Source organism: Phoca vitulina, unplaced genomic scaffold, assembly GCF_004348235.1.
Source record: "Phoca vitulina isolate PV1807 unplaced genomic scaffold, GSC_HSeal_1.0 scaffold6, whole genome shotgun sequence".
NCBI lineage: Eukaryota > Metazoa > Chordata > Mammalia > Carnivora > Phocidae > Phoca > Phoca vitulina.
The window spans coordinates 66,047,958-66,068,913 of NW_022589709.1; the positions used below are offsets into that span (position 1 = coordinate 66,047,958).

General features: G+C 36.8%; 1 protein-coding gene across 2 annotated transcripts in view; it reads right to left on the reverse strand.

The window, feature by feature from the left end:
- Nucleotides 1–20,956, reverse strand: part of GPBP1 (GC-rich promoter binding protein 1) — a 71,419-nt gene that overhangs the window by 10,357 nt on the left and 40,106 nt on the right. The window contains exons 4-11 of one of the 2 annotated variants that reach the window (XM_032404390.1): nucleotides 17,637–17,760; nucleotides 17,287–17,510; nucleotides 13,859–13,925; nucleotides 12,737–12,796; nucleotides 5,267–5,451; nucleotides 4,532–4,672; nucleotides 2,834–3,001; nucleotides 2,190–2,377 (exon numbers count right to left, since the gene is read on the reverse strand). In XM_032404390.1, the coding sequence (XP_032260281.1) occupies nucleotides 2,190–2,377; nucleotides 2,834–3,001; nucleotides 4,532–4,672; nucleotides 5,267–5,451; nucleotides 12,737–12,796; nucleotides 13,859–13,925; nucleotides 17,287–17,510; nucleotides 17,637–17,760 (1,157 nt within the window). The remainder of the gene's footprint in view (nucleotides 1–2,189; nucleotides 2,378–2,833; nucleotides 3,002–4,531; nucleotides 4,673–5,266; nucleotides 5,452–12,736; nucleotides 12,797–13,858; nucleotides 13,926–17,286; nucleotides 17,511–17,636; nucleotides 17,761–20,956) is intronic. The other variant, XM_032404391.1, reaches the window with a different exon arrangement.

The window sequence follows — 20,956 nt, forward strand, 5'->3', positions numbered from 1 at the left end:
CGCTAAATAGGACTGAATGACCCAGGCATCTCAGGATGTAAAAATTTTTAATGGAGGGCACCTGGGTGGCTCAGTTGGTTAAGCGACTGCCTTCGGCTCAGGTCATGATCCTGGAGTCCTGGGATCGAGTCCCGCATCGGGCTCCCTGCTCGGCAGGAAGTCTGCTTCTCCCTCTGACCCTCCTCCCTCTCATGCTCTCTGTCTCTCTCATTCTCTCTCAAATAAATAAATAAAATCTTTAAAAAAAAAAAAATTTTTTTAATGGAAAAAAATTCAGTCTACACAAAGCAATTACAGGGTAATATATGACCATATAACTGCACATATTAGCATTTTATTGCTTTAGTAGTTACACTGAAAAACTGCGTAAATATGTATGGAATAAAGCCTATGAAAATGAAAACTATAAGGGCATCTGGGTGGCTCAGTCGGTTAAGCATCCACCTTCAGCTCAGGTCAGGATCTTAGGATCCTGGGATCAAGCCCCCACAAAGTGCTCCCTGCTTAAAGGAGAGTCTGCTTCTCTCTCTCCCTCTGCCCCTCTTCCAGCTCATGCTCTCTCTCTCCCTCTCAAATAAGTAAGGTCTTCAATAAAAAAAATGAAAATTAATACTAGTATATATGGTAGAGAGGGTAAGTTTTGGTGCCATAATTTCTCCCTTCATGGTGTTTGAGTTAAATCAGCTGAAGTATATCTCTATACCACAATTTAAGCTTTAATAAAAGTCTGCTTAATTAAAACAACAACAAAAAAATCAAAAGGAATTAAGCAGAAGTCCTTAAGTCCTTCATTTACTAATGCTGAACCCTGTGGTTTATTTTAAGACCACATGAAGGGTTAAGAAATTTCTACAATACCTGCTCTTACCTCTACAATCCTAGGAGAAGAAAACATAAAAGTTCACTCTAGACTTCAATACTCTTCAATTCTTAAACTTGAGTTCCCTATTTAAAAATTGTTTAAAGACTGTAATAATGGAAGCACAAAGTGCTCTTGAAAGTTTGCAATAAAAAATAAATCACATATTGAGACAATTGGATATCCACATGGAAAAGGATTAATTTGGACCCTTATACCTCACACCATGAACGAAACATGCAAAAAGGAATAAAGGGGAAAAAATCTGATAAAATGACTTCACCAAATGTAATGTTTTTATATTTCAAAGGGCACCACTGAAAAAATGAAAAAAAAAGTCAGAATGGGAAAAAATATCTGCAAATTATATATGATTATGGACTTATATTAAAAAAATATATACAGAACTCTTATACAATTCAATAAGACAAATAATACAATTTAATAATGGGCAATGAATTTCAACAGGTATTCTTCACAGAAGACATACAAATGGCTAACAAGTACTTGAAAAGATACTCAAGACGGTCAACACTGATTTTTAAAGTGAAATGCATTATTAAAAACCACAAAAAGATACTTCATATCCATTAGAATGGCTAAATCAAAGACAGATGGTAAAAGGTGTTGGTGAAAATATGCAGAACTGGAACCTTCATATATTGTTGATGAGAATGTAAAATGGTACAGTCATTTTGGAAAATAGTTTGGCAGTCTCAAACTGTTAAGCTTATGTCCTAGCAATTCCATTCCTGATATCCACCCACCAAAGGAACGAAAAACATGTCCATACAAAAAGTTAGACATGAATGTTCCTACAGTAGCATTATCCAGAATACTCATCAAGTACAAACAACTCAATACCCATCAAAACTAATGAACAAAATGTGATAAGAGACTATACAGTGTACTATTAATAAAGACACACAAAGTAGTGACACACGCTACAAAATAAATCTTGAAAGCATTATGCTAAGTGAAAGAAGCCAGACATAAAACACCAATATATGATTCTATGTATATAAAATATCCAGCAAAGGCAAGTCTATAAAAAAAACAGATTAGTAGTTACCTAAGACATAGAGGAAAAAGGAGAAATAAATGCAAATGACCACAAGGTTTCTTTTAGGGGAGATAGAAATGTAAAATCAGAATGTGAAGACAGTTGCACAGCTCTGAATATACTAAAAATCATTAACTGTACACTTAAAATAGGCGAAATTTGTGGTAAACAGCTCAATAAAACTTAAATAAATCACAACATTTCTATACTAATATTAAAATCCTGGATGTAAAACATGCAGAGAAAAAAGTAAAAATGAGTACTAACCTGTGTTCTGCCTCAAGTGAACTGGAAAGAACATCAGTTTGTGGGAAGGTTGAAGACCGAATGATCTGCTGGGAAATTACTGAGGCATTGCCATTCTCCTGTGGAATTTCATTTTCATCAAAGTTTCGGTTTATATCCCTTTCTTGGTGAGTACTATTGCTGTTATGCAAATTAAATGAATCCTCATCCTGATTTTTAGGGAGTTAAAAAAAAAAAAGAATGAGTTACAGAATATAGCTGTTGAAAACCTTAAGAGATTCTGGTTAGATCTCCATATAGTAAGTATTATAACCATTAAATTTAGGAGACCTTCTCAAAGATATAAAATTAAGCTGTGAAGGATACCCACGCCTTTCCAACTCTATGTCTTCACATTTATTCAACAAACACCATCAAAAGGAATAAAGTAGGCAAGAAGGGACAATAGAGAAGAAAACATCATTCTGCAGAGAACAAAAGAATGATAAAAATCTACTTCAGAAAGAAGTCATTCTTTATACAAATAGTAAACTAGCCTTGCTTTCAGGGAGATGACTTTTTTTTTTTTTAACAGAGATGACTATTTTGATTAAAGTTTATTCAAAGGTCTTAAATGGTATCTCCCAAATATTTCAATGATATGTTAATGTCAAACCAAGAGTTACCTTCTCTGAGCCAGCATGACTTTCATCTTCATGTTCCTCTTCTACTCTGTCCCTTTTCAATGCTTTCAAAAATTCACTCTTCTTATCAGTGCGCATACGTGTCAGTTTGGTTAGACGAGGCTGCTGATTAAGTTTGTCAACAGGTGAAGAGGAATTTGAGCGGTTACACTAAGAAAAAAATTCAGAAATATTAATAAATATGTAGACAGTATCAATATAAAGTTAACTACCACAACTTCCTATTTCACCCTACTCACAATACAAAATTGATTTTAAAGTCTTATTTTTCCTCTATCCCTGTTTTATCCCACTGAATGAGTAAAATTCTTTTTCTTATCCCATAAAACAATTAAGATCTGACACTACTAACAACTATTGTTCTAAATTGAAAGCTTAAATATAATTTTATAAAACAGATCGTAAACCTATTTAAATACGCCTATAATACATATAGGACAGGGTTCTAAGGCTCTAATTTAAACAACTCCAATAAAATCTATTTTATAATTATTTACAAACAGATACACAGAGAGTTTATCAGGTAGGATTTCACCAAGGAAAATGTCTGTGGCAGAGCAGGAGGGAGATGGGGAGGGACATGTACTAGAGTCCCTTTGTTTTTGGTGTTTTGTTTTGACAGTGGAATACAATAGAAAATAGAATGTTAAAACTCTGTGTCACAGGATTTTTAGCCAAAGAAAATTACCATAATGCCTAACTGTTGGCAATAATGTCTACAGACGATAAGGAATCTAACCCACTATTACCAGCTGAGAATGCTGGTCCTCTCATCCCAGTTCTGAATTTCTAAATTTACTGGTTTATTAAAAACCAGTAGGGCGCCTGAGTGGCTCAGTTGGTTAAGCGACTGCCTTCGGCTCAGGTCATGATCCTGGAGTCTCGGGATCAAGTCCCGCATCAGGCTCCCTGCTCAGCGGGGAGTCTGCTTCTCCCTCTGCCCCTCCCCTTCTCATGTGCTCTCTTTCTCTTTCAAATAAATAAATAAAATCTTTAAATAAATAAATACATACCTACATACATACATACATACAAACATACCACTAAATGAGGGGCTATGATGTTCCAGTACAGTACACAGGGCAATTTCAAGTGTAGCAACATAGAAACAAATGCCTTTTGACCCTGAACTAATCAGGGAACTCCCTGGTCTAGAAGCTTCAGAAACTTGGTCCAATAGAGATACTTAAGCTACCAGGCATTCAAAGTCCATAAAATAACAATATTCATCTTTCTCTTCCTCCTCTCTGGCCCCTTGAGTGTTAACACTAATAAAATGTCCATCATCCCCAAAAGACTGTATGATACAAATCCTCATTTTTAGTCAAGGTTCAATCTTACAGCATAACATAACTATCACAAATGTCAAAATTGCAATTGTCATAATTCTTTTAAAAATTTGTACTTGTGGCTGATTGTTAAGTGGGCATTTCATTGTATTATTTTCTCTACATTTTAGGATACTTGGGAATTTTGTTTAAAAATATTTAAATTATTCCTACTTAAAAGTGCAAAAATGATTAGCAAAGATCAAAGTATCTCAAGCAAGTCTTCCGAAAGAACGGAAATACCTCATTTTAATATATTCATTTAATGAATCTATGCCTTCTGCCCACCGTTAATTAAATTATCATAATTAAAATATGCTGCATTCCTCAGGAATAATTCCAGATGACATACCTCTTTCACTGAAGTTGTTGATGGACTAAAATTCTTGGCAGTTGATTTAAAAGCATTGAAGTTGCCAACACCATATGTAGACTCATGAGGGAAAGAAGTCCCAACTTTATTTTCTTTAGTTTGGCTTTTCCATTGTGTAGGCTAAAGAAAAACATACAAACATTAATGTGTTTCAAAAACAGATTATACGGAAAATAACAAAGTGAACCCTATAGTATAAAAATGACTACACATACAACTCATAAAACAATTATTTTTGTATTACATCTTAATCATTCCTACATATTTCTCTTCTATCTTTTCCTACATATAAAATCAAAGGCTGGCATTCAGATAAAAACATCTGGCTGCAATGTTATTTTTTCAAAGTTTTATCAACCTAAAGTTAGGTTTGCTTTATCAAAAAACACAAGTGGGAGCTCCAAAAACATAAAACTGAACACCAAGGTAACAGCACTATATATTATTAAGCATATATATCATAGATTCATCTGGCAAAACGAAATTTTAGATTCCATTTACTACTAGTGAAACAAGAAAACATATACATGGACAAACACACCATTTAAAAGGTAACTAAAATTAATGACACACAATGAGCCAACTCTTCCCACTTAAAAGTCAGTACCCCACCAACAACCCCCTCACTTTGGTGTAAAATTTTTAACATTCTTTTCCTAAGTAACTCAGATTGGTACCAACTTAAAACTTGCATTTTAACAATTTAGAACTTACTTTTGTAGGTGGAGCAGCAGGTTTAGGGACTAAGCCTTTATAAACACTTGGACCAGTCCCGTTCTTAACTGGTTGTGATTGAAGATTTCCTACCACTGGGAATCCAGATAGCTGTAAGTCTTTTGTATTACCTTTCTTAATGACCAGCATCCTTGGAGCTCTAGATTTAGGATTCGGAGGATATTCTGCATAAATAAAGCACAAGCAAGAGTTACACACAGCTTAAATTTTAGCATAAAATTAAATCACCCAAAAAACAGCATATTCCAAACCTTGATTATATTTAAAAATAATAGCTGCTTCCTGGGTAAAATAATTAAGCTAAATAAGTATGAGCTATATTCCTGCTTCAGAAATAAAAGCTACAACATAATCAAACAGAATATAGCAAGAACTGAGCAATGTCAAGTAATACAGATGATTTCAGCTCAACAGTGGCCTAGAATATTAACTATGACCAAATCAAGATTAATTTACACTCTAATATATTTTTAATTTTTTTAAATGCAAATTTCACCCTAGTTGTGCCTAAGACTTGGAAGATAAAGTACATTATATTTTTGCCTTTTCCATTTTAAAAAGACATTTTTCCTAATTCCTTCTCATTCTTATCTCACTTATATAGTTATTACCAATAAACAAACTACAGTCCCTCTATTTCTAAATTTCTACTAAAGTTATGACTAACAAAAAATAGAATTCTATTTTCACAATACCAAGTCATTCAAATATTTATTGGCCATCTAACTACAATGAAGGCATTATGCAAAAGTTACAGGGCAACGAGTTCAACCCTTCTGAAGATAGTACTATGAATAGCTGCTAACTCAAAGCGTTTTTCTCAAGAAAACTGCAGTTGTTAAAATATGAAAAACTGCCCACAGAGTTTAGTTTATGTATACCCCTAGAGTTTAGTTAGTGTAGGTGTTACACATGCGCATGTTCACAATTATTGTGGTGAAGTGTTTCCTCCCTTAGAAAAATTCCCAAAGTATCAGTTGCATAGTTGGAGAGCTTAGAGTAAAAGAATGAACTTAAGGGGAGAAAGCTTAGAAAATCTAAATCAAAATTAGCATCACAAGTTGCCTACATGTTTGTGAGGATGCCCAACCTCAAACAAACTAAACCAAACTTTCTACTAAATCATCTCAAAATCTAAACTACACAAGGATTTGGAGGGACATGAAGGTACTCTCAAAGTTTATCTGAGGCTTCAAACTCCTCAAAATATACAGCTGGTACGATGCTTCATTTATTTTAATGGTGAAGTACAAAAGAACAAGGACCTACAGCAAACAGCAAATCTTTGCACAGGTTAAACATATGGCTCACCTACTAAGGCAAACATTCCAACTTCTTGGAGGCCTTAAAAGACCTAAGAAATAAAGGCTAAGAAAGAAATCTTCAGGCACACAACACAGAAATTAAATAAGCAATATACAGCTTTTCTAAAGAACGTACAAAATTAAGTCAACAAAACAAAAATTAAGAATAAAGATCTCAAACACAGGTGAATGCAGAATGCTAGAAATAGCACTAAACAATTTAAGTTTTGCAATTATTACTTCTGGTAAACAGATGATGACAGTGTGAATAAAATTGTAAAAAAAAAAAAAAAAAGATAAATTAGCAATTCTTAAAATTCAAATTTAAGAGAAATTCTTAACAGCCTGGTATTCAAACTCTAAATGAAACTCAGGAATCGGGAATGAATGGTGCTGGGAAATGCAAACGGTATTAAGTTTCAAGGTCTCAGAGAAATTCAAGTGTTGAAGCAGAGGACATTTCTATCAGTACACCACAATTAAAGAAATTCAAACATGACTGATAAGCACTTCCAGTTCAATATGGCCGATTAAGCACACATTTATCTTCTTTACCTTATAGTAGGTCCTTATGTTAAAATTACTATAATGAGGGAAAAAAACAAATACAACAGGAAAAGGGTCATCTGCAAGAGGTGATGCCAACCCCACACTTCTAGAGAAAGAAATAAAAAAACTTTAGCGTATCCACAAAGGAACCTAACAGCTGAGGATGGGACTAATCAACCTTACAAAATCTTGGATTATAAACAGGACTTGAAAAAAACCATACATGGCAGAGGGCAGAAGTGAAACTTTTGTTCAAAGATCAACCACTAAGAAAATATCCCTACTAAAGGAAATCCTAAACAATGTACCGCAGGCAGAAGGAAAATGATCCCACATGGAAGGCTGAAGGTTCGAGGAAAAGAAAAAAAGTAAAATATTTTGTGCATAAACAATAAAAATTAAAAGGTCAAAGAGAAAGAGAACAGATAAGCAAAACAGGTACATTATCTTTAAGCCTCAACATAATACCTGACTACAAAATTCACTTTCCTAAATTTGGATTTTTAGACATCCAGAGCAAGAAATATTCTGGCTTCTTCCTCAAAAAGGCCTTTAGTGCAAAGATAAAACACTCTATAAAAAAAGAACGTGAAGGGATGCCTAACTGGCTCAGTCAGTAGAGCATGCAACTCTTGATCTCAGAGTCGTGAGTTCAAGCCCCACGTTAGGTATGAAGTGTACTTAATAAAAAAAAAAAAAAAAAAAAGAAAGGTGAAGCATAATAAATCAATCATAGAAGACTAAGCAGCAAAGTAAAAGATGATAAAGGTACCTAAAGGAAGATGATAGGCTTTGAGAGAGAAAAGCAGCAGACATGGTGCTAATGCACTCATGAGGCATTCATATTCGAATATTAGAGTACAAGTTAAGAACATGTACTGTGTACCAAATTTATAGAATCTTGCTCTAATCTTATGAACTCTCTCATCTATAAAATGAAAATCAATAGTTCCTGTCACAGAGTTACTGTGAAAAGTTTTTTAAAAAATACTAAAAAAAAATGTCCAGAAAAGTCAAATACTATCCCCAATACGCTTCCAATTATATTTCAATATTGTATCAAATTTTAGGTTGATTTAACATTACGGAAAATGAAAAAAATTGTGACAGAAATAAACATAATACAGACTAACTTAAGTCCTGTGCAACTATCCTGAATAAAATGAGCCTGACCATTTAAAAATAAGAAAGTGGGGATGCCTGGGTGGCTCAGTCAGTTAAGCATCCAACTCTTGATTTCAGTTCAGGTCATGATCCCAGGGTCCTGGGATAGAGCCCCTCGTCAGGCTCTGAGCTCAGGAGTCTGCTTAGATTGTCTCCCTCTCCCCACTTGCACGCTCCCTCTCTCAAACTAAATAAAAATAAAAACAAGAACGTGTTCTTAACAGCAATCATTACATAAATGTAAAGGGTGATGGCAGCACTAGTTGCCAAACTTAATTTGAGTCATTTATATTCACTTTATATTATGGTTGACCCTTGAATAACAAGGTTTGAACTGTACCAGTCCACCTATATGCAGGTTTTTTCCCCGATAAATAAAAGTACAATTTTCTATTCCTTATGGTTTTAAGGTTTTCTTTTCTCTAGCTTACTTTAAGAATATATAATACATGTAATATATAAAATATGTGTTAATCACCTGTGCTAACAGTAAGGCTTCCAAACAACAATAACTATTAGAAGTTTTTTTGGGGGGGGTCAAAAGTTATACATGGATTTTCGACTGAGGGGGGAGGGGGCATTAAGGCCCCCAACTCCTGCATTGTCCAAAGGTCAACTGTACTTACAAACGTGTTCATCTGTTCAGATTCTCTCTACAAATTCTCCTGACCTAAATCTTCAAAGTACTGAAGCTGTTGGATTCAAACAGTATCCAATGTCTCCTTCTCTACTTTCTCCATTTACTTTGTCAACTAGTAAACTATATGAAAAAACCCAAACTGCTTATTATTTAAAAGAGAAAATTTACGTACTGGCGAAAGACTTTAACACTTAAATAAAAAAGAACTAGAAAGTGCTTCCTTCTGCAAATTACATGACCTTATTATCTCAAGCTCATATAAGCAGGTATTCTTTTAAATATAAGTTTAAAACATCTGGAGGCGAGTGCCTGGGTGGCTCAGTTGGTTAAGCATCTGCCTTTGGTTCAGGTCATGATCCTGGAGTCCTGGGATCAAGTCCCACAGCAGACTCCCTGCTGAGCGGGGGGAGTCTGCTTCTCCCTCTGTCCCTCCCCTGCTCAGTATCTCTCTCTCTCCTCCCCTCTTTCTCAAATAAATAAAATCTTAAAAAAAAAAACAAACACGTGAAGGCAAATATTGGTTTAAGATTTTCATACCATCATTTTCCACTATCCTCACAAACTGTAATCTAACAGAAACTGACTTTAAATATCCCTTTATTATCTTATTTATGCTCTCCCAAGATTTATGAATATAATAGTCCTTTTCCTTAAATACAAAGTCAATGGTGGGAGGAGGACTAGCTCAATTCTTTGGAGAAAAAGTTATAATTAAAATAGTGCCATCTGTAGCACAAAGTAATTTGGTAACATGTATAGTTAAGAGAGGACATCTCAATTTTTCATCCTGTCTTCCACTACTCTCCATGTAGGTATCTTGAATATATTTTCGGATTCAGTCCCTTATTACTTTATTCTTTGATCTCTCACTTAGAAATTCCTTTTGCTTTTTAATAAATCTACTAGAATATGCACTGCTTACTAGATTTGAACATAACTTAGCTAACATTCATTACACACCTGTAATGGGATCAAGGATTTTATACAACAAATTGATTTCATAGTTAAATATTTTATACAATTTAATATTAACAATGCTTTTCTCATTAAAATTGTGATCATCCTCGGGACGCCCGGGTGGCTCAGTTAAGTGTCTGCCTTTGGCTCGGGTCATGATCCCGGGGTCCTGGGATCCAGTCCCACATCAGGCTCCTTGCTCAGCGAGGGGTCTGCTTCTCCCTCTGCCTGCTCTGCCTACCACTCCCCCTGCTTGTACTCGCTCTCTGACAAATAAATAAAATCTTAAAAAAAAAAAAAATTTGCGACCATCCTCATCTCACAGAAAATTCACTCAGATTAAGTCATCTGCCCAAAGTCTAAATAACCATTACATAAGTAAAAGACCTAATGTTTGGACCCAGGTCTATCTGATTCCAAAGCAAATACCCTTAACCACTATATTATACAGTGGAGAAAACGGAAATTAAAGTATTGCTAGGCCAAATACTTCAAAATGTTTACCATCCCCAACTAAAAATACTACTAATAGGCCTATAACTAAATGTTCAGAATGAGAAGCCTGTAAGTGCATACTACCAAGTGAGGTCAAAGTCCACTGTTTTCTGATGCCAAGTTACTGATCTAGGTTCCTTATTATCTTGATCTAAGAAAAGAGGCAATCTGAATGTGTGAACAAAAGCATATAGCCAAATGAAGGGTGAAATACATGTGAATTAAATTTTCACACTAACTTGAAGAGGAAATTTAGTCACATCAGACACAATACACAAATATCAAACTCAATCTGTACCACAGCAATTAAGACAATTTCCTATTGTGAACACTAATTTTAATGCAGAAAATTAAATGTTTCTGATTTATATAAATTGATGCTGTTTTAAATCTTTTTGGTTTTCAATTTTTTAAAATTTTCTGTACAAATCTGTTTTGATTTATAGAAATGTGAGCCTCAAACAAATGAGATTCACTAACGTATAATTTATGCCAACAGTAGGGATATGGTGTTTTTAATAAGGTCCCCTACATTATTCACACTTCTCAAAGAATTAACAACTTAACATGACGAATAAATAATACTTCTAACTCTGACCCACTGAAATTTACTTCTGTCAAACTGTCTAATAAAATCTTATTAATTTTCCCTTTTCAACCTTGAACATGTGTTGGAATACCTTTTTCTTCTTGTTACAAGTTTAACAACGATTTTCATAAAAAATATTAAAGGAAAGTGGAGCCATTTCCACATATAAACTATCAAAAGAATGCTTTTACAAAGACATTCAAGAAGGATTATTCCTTTCTCTTAATTCTATTTTACAAAGTTCATTTAAAAAAAAAAAAACTTACTGGTTTTCATCATAATCTAACTCAATATAACATGTCACTCAATCTATATGCTTTTGGCTACTATCACTGGAATTCTCTAGAAAATAACCCATCTTTAAGAAATAGTCACTAATGTGCTTTTAGAAAGCTAAACAAATAAAAATGCTTCATTATCAAATATGAGCAAAAATCAGGAAAGATCAAGTTATCAAGGAAAAGACACAAAAATAAATGCTGAGCTGAAACAAGACTATGCTTAAGTTAATTACTAGCGAATGAAATTTTTCATTATTTAGTATCTTAAGTACTAAATGTTAGCTTCTGCCAGTAATATATTGCTGACATAATCATCAACACAAAAATAGCCAGTAGGACTTCTGAAAACACACAAATCAACAGTCATTAATGTGTCTCAAATAGCATACAAACACATACACATCATTTTTTCTCTTTCTCACCTCCCAAATAAATCAGTCACACAACGTAATATTTTTAAATTGTCACAGGCACACTCAAGTACCTTTTTTAGTTTTAAATTATTAAGGACATAGAGATAATTTTAGTAAGCATTAATCTTAGGCACTCAACAACGGTGATCCTAATTAAGATCAAAATAATAAAGAAGTCACAGATAAAAGCTACATGAAGGTGTTTCCAAAAAAGCTAATTAAGTTCTAAGTAAAATTAAACTTATGTAACTGTATTTTAAGCAGGTTAACTACTTTCCCTCAGATACTTTTTTTTTTAGCTGGGATATTATTGCTTAGACTCTTGCAATTTCTGATCTACAAAAGGACAGTTTCAGGGACAAACTGGTTTGTTTGTTTTTTTAATACTTATTACATTTCTGTTATTAAATTTTTACTTACCTGGAAGGAAGTAGCACTAGAAAAGTTCTACTGAAGTCTTTCCTAAAATTCTCTCATGTCTTCCTCAGGAACATTGCTATTTTAAATGTTGCAATGGGGAAAACAGTATTTGGGAACCCAGGGGGGAAGTGAGAAAGGAATAGTGAAGTGTAATACAATGAAAAATTCATTGTATTCCTATGGGAAGTACTGGGAATTTAACAGTTAATCAAGCCACAATTAACCATTTTCTTTTTTCTAATGCAGACACACTTCTTAGTTTACCTAAGGCACAGTAAAGAGTACATCTTCCTTTTAAACATCTTTTCAACTAGTGCTCAAAATCCTTAGACCAACCCTGAAACAGCAGAACCAAAATCTTTATATTAATACATTTTATTCTCAATATTTTCAAAGATGTATTTGCCTTTAAATCATTTCTAAAATTATTAAATTAAGCAAGGATCAGTACCAATAGTATCTATAGGTAGTTTTATATGACAAATGCTCACTGACATTGATTTTTTATTTACTTTCATTCTAATCAAATCCAAATTATTCCTAATTTCTTAGAGATTCTATTTAACACCTTCCAGGTGGTTCTATATTCTTAAGCAATCAGCTGTTCCCAGAAAAACTGAATAATAAGGAAACATACCTAAGAGAGGAGCTTGGGAGATTTTTTTGGTTGGGTATGTGTGTGTCTGGGCGTGTAGGCCTGGGGAGAGTGGTAGAAATACTAATTTGCAATACAGAAAAAACAATGCCATTCACATGGTTCTAACAAAAGTGTCTGACCACCCCCACCCCCACCCTCAAAAAGCCCTTAAATAAATCGGGAGATTAAAAGAAAACAAGGTAATTCCCCAGAGTATCACCCCATAAATACAATAAAGAACAGCAGAGGAAGTGGCAAAGTTTAAAATAATGCCTTTGTCATTAAGACTAGTATGCTGTCACAAGCCACAATCCTTTTGTTTTGGTAAGTTGATAATTTTCAATAGGAAAATACAAATGAACATGTGTAGAAGTTCCAAAGTGGATTCATCACCTTTGAATTTGGCATCAAATAATTTTTCAGATATCAAATCTTCATATTAAAATTTTTCCATTATTTTAAACTTCACTTGAATCTATAAAAAGCTGTCTGATTTGTACTATGAGTGCAGTTTAATCTTCTGTAAGATGCTATCAAATTAAACTCAGCAGTTTTAATGAAAAGGGAGTCATTACCCAAAAAATGTCATTAAGTTTTGACAATCAAAAAGGCAAATAATTTCAAACATAGATTAGTTCCACAGGCAAATTTATACAATTATTTAATACTCTCTATGTATAACCATTTTTGTAAGTAAAAAGATTAATTTTATGTCACAGGATGATTAGAAGTACTTATCTTTCCAGTTAAGTAAGTTTTCAACTGTGAAAAACTAAAAATTAATTTAAACTAAGTTTTTTGTTTCCTTAGATTATCAGGCTGCTCTTGAAATGACATTGATTCATTACATTAACTTATAACCCTTAAAAAAAAAAAACTGAACTCATGAGTATACTTAATGGTACTAATACGCACAAATCAAGTCTTTCAAATCAAACTCTTTCTATCCCCAATATCTTGTTTTTAATTAAAAAGATAAGTGCTACCTTTTTATGTAGCTGAGCACTCAAAAACATATTTAGAAGAGTAAGTTTAATTCTAGCCTATTTATTTTTAAAAACACAAAAAAGTGAAACCTACAAACATTTTATACCCCTCAAAGATAGATTAAAAATTACTTACCCCATACACCTGCAGCTAAAGATTTATTCTGATTTGGTTCTCTCTCATATTCAGGATTTAAAGACGGCTGAAAGAAATTGGAATAAAAAGAATAAAACAAATGTTCACACTGCCCACATATTTTAAAAATAAAACTTTTAGGGGCGCCTGGGTAGCTCAGTTGGTTGAGCATCTGACTCAGTTTCGGCTTTTGGTTAAACATGTCCCTTGGGCTCCCAGGTCATGATCCCAGGATCCTGGGATCCAGCCCTATGTCAGGCTCCCTGCCCATGTGCGCGCTCTGTCAAATAAATAAATAAAATCTTAAAAAAAAAATAAGTAAACCTTTTTAAAAGTAATCTCAAAACCATAATGAAGGGGCACCTGGGCAGCTCAGTTGGTTGAGCATCCGACTCAGTTTCGGCTTAGGTCATGATCTCATGGGTCCTGGGAAAGAGCCCCACGTGGGCCTTGGCACTCAGTGGGCAGTCTGCTTGAGATTCTCTCCCCCTCTACCAACCCCTACCACCCCCCCTTCCGATGCACACTTGGGACGCTCTCTCACATAAATTAAAAAAAAAAAAAAAAAAAGAAGCATACTGGGGCGCCTGGGTGGCTCAGTCAGTTTAGCATCTGCCTTCAGCTCAGGTCAGGATCCCAGGGTCCTGGGATAGAGCCCCATATCGGGCTCCCGGCACAGCAGGAAGCCTGCTTCTCCCTCTCCCACTCCCTCTGCTTATGTTCCCTCCCTCACTCTGTCAAATAAATCTTAAAAAAAAAAAACTATTCATAAACCTTACTTTCAGCTTATTCTGCTAACCATCCAAATAGTTACTATCTATTCTCACTTCCAGAAGGAAAACAAAGAAATAATCTTTAAATATTATTATCCTCAGGGTACCTGGGTGGCTCAGTTGGTTAAACATCTGCCTTCAGCTTGGGTCATGATCCCAGGGTCCTGAGATCGAGCCCCACATCGGGCTCCCTGCTCAGCGCTCCCAACCTTAGTTAGGCCTTCACACTAATTCTTCCCCTCTTCCTTCCAGTTTTAACAAAGATCACGCCTTACCAAGTAGGTCCCAGGTTAAATGTCACTTCCCTAGAGAAACCTCTCCTGACCTCCCAAAGTAGCCACTCAGTCACTTCTTGTCTAAATTCTCTGCAAAATACTAATTACTTTTTCATGTCATGAATGCATCTAATAGAATAGAAACTCAGTGAGAGTAAGCACCTTGGTATCTTATTCCACGTATCGACAGCTAAACTCATACAGCCACTCAAAAAGATACGGAATGAAAAATGAGCATATACAGAAAGATAAATTACCAGGGATGAATCACAAAAAATACTAAATAAGATTGTACACTAGATCAATTTTTTATGCAAATGGAGAAGCACAGTGTTTAGACAGCCACACAGTGAGATTTAAGAATAAGGAAAAATTAAGAAAATTCTTTCTGATAAGTTCATACTTTTTTTTTTCCTTTTAAAGATTTTATTTATTTATTTGACAGAGAGAGACACAGCGAGAGAGGGAACACAAGCAGGCGGAGTGGGAGAGGGAGAAGCAGGCTTCCCGCTGAGCAGGGAGCCCGATGCAGGGCTCGATCCCAGGACCCTGGGATCATGACCTGAGCTGAAGGCAGACACTTAACGACTGAGCCACCCAAGGTGCCCCATGTTTTCTTTTTAAGATTTTATTTATTTATTTGAGAGAGAGAGAGCACGAACCAGGAGAGGGGCAGAGAAACAGGCTCCCCACTGAGCAGGGAATCCAGCGTGGGACTCAATCCCAGGACTCTGGGATCATGGACCTGAGCCGAAGGCAGACGCTTGACTAAGCCACTCAGGCACCCAGTTCATACTTGTTTTTAAGAGTGCAGTTAACATTTCTTGTTTTATTTATTTTTTTAAGATTTTATTTTTTTGAGAGAGCGCGCGCGCACGAGCAGAGGGAGGGGCAGAGGGACAGTGAGAGGGAGAAGCAGAATCCCCGCTGAGCAGGGAGCCCAACGCAGGGCTCAATCCCAGGACCCTGGGACCATGACCCGAGCTGAAGGCAGACGCTCAACCAACTGAGCCACCCAGGCGCCCCAAGAGTGGAGTTAACATTTCTAATTATATCTAACCCAGGCTAACACTTAGTTTGCCTTCCCTGACCACTAAGAAACTAAGAAACTTTTTTTTTTTTTTTAAAGATTTTATTTAGGGGCGCCTGGGTGGCTCAGTCGGTTAAGCGACTGCCTTCGGCTCAGGTCATGGTCCCAGGGTCCTGGGATCTAGCCCCGCATCGGGCTCCCTGCTCCGCGGGAAGCCTGCTTCTCCCTCTCCCACTCCCCCTGCTTGTGTTCCCTCTCTTGCTGTGTCTCTCTCTGTCAAATAAATAAAATCTTTTAAAAAAATAAAAAAAATAAAAAAAAATAAAGATTTTATTTATTTGACAGAGAGACACAGCAAGAGAGGAACACAAGCAGGGGGAGTGGGAGAGGGAGAGGGAGAAGCAGGCTTCCCATAGAGCAGGGAGCCCGATGCAGGGCTCGATCCCAGGACCCTGGGATCATGACCTGAGCCGAAGGCAGACGCTTAACCATCTGAGCCACCCAGGCGCCCCTAAACTTTTGAATAAAGTACTTGAAAGACAGGAGAATTATCCTGGAATTAGCTTAAGAGTAATATATGAATAATCAAATGTTATTTAGAAGACACAGTCTAAACAAGACATACTGGTAAAATATTCTTTCCAAAAGCTTAAAAGCTTTTTAGAGATGAAAGTTTTTAAAAGATTGTATCATGGGTGCCTGGGTGGCTCAGTCGGTTAAGTGTCTGCCTTTGGCTCAAGTCATGTTGCCAGGGTCCTGGGATCAAGCCCCACTTCAGGCTCCCTGCTCAGCGGGAGCCTGCTTCTCCCTCTCCTTCCTGCTTGTGATCTCTCTTGCTATCTCGGTCACTATCTCTCTCAAATAAATAAAAGATCATATCGTAAGACACAGGAGTAAGTAGGAGGAGGGAGGGGAATTGGGAAGGGAGAATTATATAAACAAAGAGCCTCACAAAAGGAAGGATTAAAAATAATTGAACCTGATGGGGGGGTGGGCTAGGGGGCTCAGTCAGTTGAGTATCTGACTCTTGATTTCAGCTCAGGTAATTTATCCCAGGGTCATGAGATCGAGCCCTGTGTCAGGCTCCATAGTCGGCAGGGAATCCTCTTGAGATTCTTTCCCCCTCTTCCTCTGCCCTTCCCCCTGCTCCCACTCACACTTGCACGCACCCACTCTCTCTCTAAAATAAATATATAAAAAATAAAAATCTAAAAATAAAAAAATAATTGAACCTGTCTGGTGTGATTTCTATAGAAAATGAATCATACTGGTAAAATCTCATGAGAAAGCCTTGACATTAAAATGGCACTTGCGGAAACCTCGTTTGTATTTAAACTACAAGAAACTTACAAAATCCTCAGCCTCAAACTGTTTGCGTTCTCTCTTGTCTTCTTTCCTCCCCGTTTCATTGTCAGGTATGCTGTTTTCATGTAGTCCTTGGCTTTTTCCAGAATGGAAAATACTGCTACGAGAACGGGAACTTCCACCATGGTATCCCCCTCGATGATTTATGTTTTCAGTACCATTTCTTCCATGCATCCGCCATCCATTTTTTTCTTTCCTTCCAAAATTACCTTTATTTGATAATGGTAAAGTATTATAAACTCAAAGATGGTTATGCTTAAATGCTAATCACTGTCAACATTCTTAAAAGCATGAAGAAAATTATCCTTAAGCTTTTATTTCTTAGCAAATTTTACCTCCATTAGGACGTCCAATACCAGAATCAAAGCCATCTGAGGAGTTGTGTCGTCGACGATTCACATCATAACGATTTTCTGTCCATGAAAAGTTTTCAGAATGCTTCTCAAAATTTATTGACGACTGAAACAAAATAAGCCCATAGGTAAACATACATATAAAACCTGGCTTAACTTATTTCCAAGATTCTAAATGGTTAAGAACATTCTGTAGTTACTTTCAGTGTATTTAATAACTGGTAACTTAGTAAGATAGATTCCGCTGTTGGTCTATTTTGTCTAATAGAAATCATTCTGAAATAGCTTAACGACATCTACTTACCCAAAAACTTTAAAAGTAAAATGCCACCATAAGGGAAACAAGGCAAAACATAGTGTACTTCCTCTTACATGACAAAATGTAAAACTCCGTATCATACATTACTTGATTTAAAATAGCTCAAGGTTTTCTTTAGTATCAGAAAAGTTATGGCAAATGAAGCTAAAATTCTAAGTTCTTCAGATTTATTTCCGAATTCTTCCCCAAAACAAATGTTTTTTAAAAATTATCTAAATAATATATAGAGAGGCACCTAGCTGGCTCACTCAGTGGAGCATGCGACTCTTGATCTCAGTGTTTTGAGCTCAAGCCCCACGTTGGGTGGGGGGATTACTTATGAATAAAATCTTAAAAAAAAAAAATGTACAAGAACTATTTTTAGGGGCGCCTGGGTGGCTTGGTCGGTTAAGTGTCTGCCTCCGGCTCAGGTCATGATCTCAGGGTCCTGGGATCAAGCTCCCTGCTCAGCAGGGTGTCTGCTTCTCCCTCTGCCTCTCCCCAGGCCCCCTGCTCGTGCTCACTCACTCCCTCTCAATAAATAAAATCTTTATTTTTTTTTTTTAAGATTTTATGTATGTATTTGTCAAAGAGAGAGACAGTGTGTATGTGTGTGTGTGCACGCACACACCAGCTGCGGGAATAGCAGGCAGAGGGAGAGGGAGAGGGAGAAGCAGGCTCCCTGATGAGCAGGGAGCCCGACCACGCGGGGCTTGATCCCAGGACCCCGGAATCATGACCTGAGCCAAAGGCAGACGCTTAACCAACTGAGCCACCCAAGTGCCCCTAAATAAAATCTTTAAAAAAAAAAAACAAACAAAAAAACCAAAAACTATTTTTAAAAATTAGGAATCTATAGGGACGCCTGGGTGGCTCAGTCGGTTAACCATCTGCCTTCGGCTCAGGTCATGATCCCGGGGTCCTGGGATCGAGTCCCATGTTGGGGTCCCTGCTCGGCGAGAAGCCTGCTTCTCCCTCTGCTTGTGCTCTCTCTCTCTCTGACAAATAAATAAAATCTTAAAAAAAAATAAAAAAATAAAAATAAATAAAAATTAGGAATCTATAAAAATCATGAAAGTCACAACTGTTTATAAACGTTGCTGTTCTTTCCCAGTATTAACCCATTAATCTCATAAGATCATAATCAAAACTTCAAACCTTTTCTTAAAATGCCCTGACCATTTCTCTGGGCTGGACTTATCTTACAACCACCTCCAGGACAAGGAGCAGAGTCTCTCAGTTGCAATGTAAACCCACTGCACATACCCATGTCATCCACTGGGCCCCTCCACATTGTCACTGTGGGACTTACTGGTGCTGCTCTCCGGAGCAGCCTCATCCTCATGCTGCTTATTGTGCCAAGATAAGTCCCCTTGATATTCTCATATCTTCAGACAGCATCCATGCAACAGTAGTAACAGGTCACCATGGTAGGCTTCCAAGCAGGGTAAAAACGCAAACCATTCACGGACTGCTAACAGTTTGGGTGGTGAGGATGTAATGCTAACAGAGCTTAAATTTTCTAGAAAAAATAAATACAAGGGTCTCTAGGCCACATTAGGGCATAAAGTGAAGACTCTCAAGATTCTGGCAGCAACTGCCATCATCCAAGCGACAGGTGGAAGTAAAGGTCCCTCAATGTTTAGCAGTCAACTGGCAAAGAGTAGAATTGAAACCAGGTGTCCAAACAGTGCTTTAGGTTTGGTAACTCTCCCAAGTAGAACGATGGGATTTTTTATTATGACAATGGGGTCCCACCTGAAAGGCAGACACTGCTGTGGCTGCTGAACCAAGACAACTCCAAAGATGAAATAGAGGTCAGCAATGAGGATACAGTTTTAGAAAGATTAAAAAGTCATTAGAAGAAAATTTGTTAAGGCTACGGCCTACTTGGAAACAAAATAAATGCAGAACCTCACTTCCTGGAGTGGAAGTGTTCTGTGCCCTCTGTACCTCCTGATCCCTCCCTTCCCTACTACATCAACCTCAGCAGCCTTTATGAGAATGTCAAGTATACTGTTATTTAAGGAAAGGGACAAACTTTTATAGCTCTGCTAGACACACATGCGCAAGTCACCATCTACCCACTCCCATGAGGAGTGAGACAGTACTAAGCATAGGGGTGGGTGAAAATACTGAGGAATGTGGGAAAAGACATGTCAGTGCGGTGCATGGGGGCAGGAAACGCCCCATCCTGTGAGTCTGCTGAAGCCAGAAGGTACACAGGAGAAGAAGCAACATCAACCCTGGGTTGAGGAAATCAGAAGAGAATCAGTAAGCCTACAAGCCACACATGCAATCCCCAAAAGAGTTATCTTCTCCTCCACCGTGTACTTTCCCACTTTCACAGATGAAGAAATCATGTAATCTCCCAAAAGCTTGGATTGTAACCCTTAAGTGCATGTACAAAACTTCTTAGTCTGTGCCACTGTAGTGAGAAAAGGTGCCCCAAAGACCCAATTTGACTGATTTTGAAGTTTGAGGAAAATTCAGCAGTAGGAAAGAAAAATTAAAGTGATCTTGCAGGTGAGGCTTTTAGAGCAATTTAATGTACTATTGTTTGTTGTGTTTTAACTTGGTACTAATTGTTACTGAAAATGCTCAAGATTCTTCCATTCAGGGAATACCACAGGATGACAGATGATTCCTGTCCCGGACCTTCCAGGTAGTCTAGCAAAAAACACTATAGGCTCCCAGAAGGAAAGAAAGAAAAAAAGAGAGATAGTTAGAAAATTTGATGGGTAGTGGAATACTCAGAGGCTATTTCCCAGTACAGCAGTGCCATGTGCCTGCCATGTACACCCCCTTTTTAAAGGGTATATGGCTCTTGCCGTATTGCTGAGCTCTTAAATGAAAGTGAACCAGGAAAGGGGGCCCATTAGGGCTCCTGATCAAATGCAAAGTATTTGAGCATGCAGCTGACCTGGCCACTGGGACATCTGTTTTGCACAAAGTGGCAACTACCCTCTGGGGTTCACCTTATTCCCCTCCCTGACACCATAAC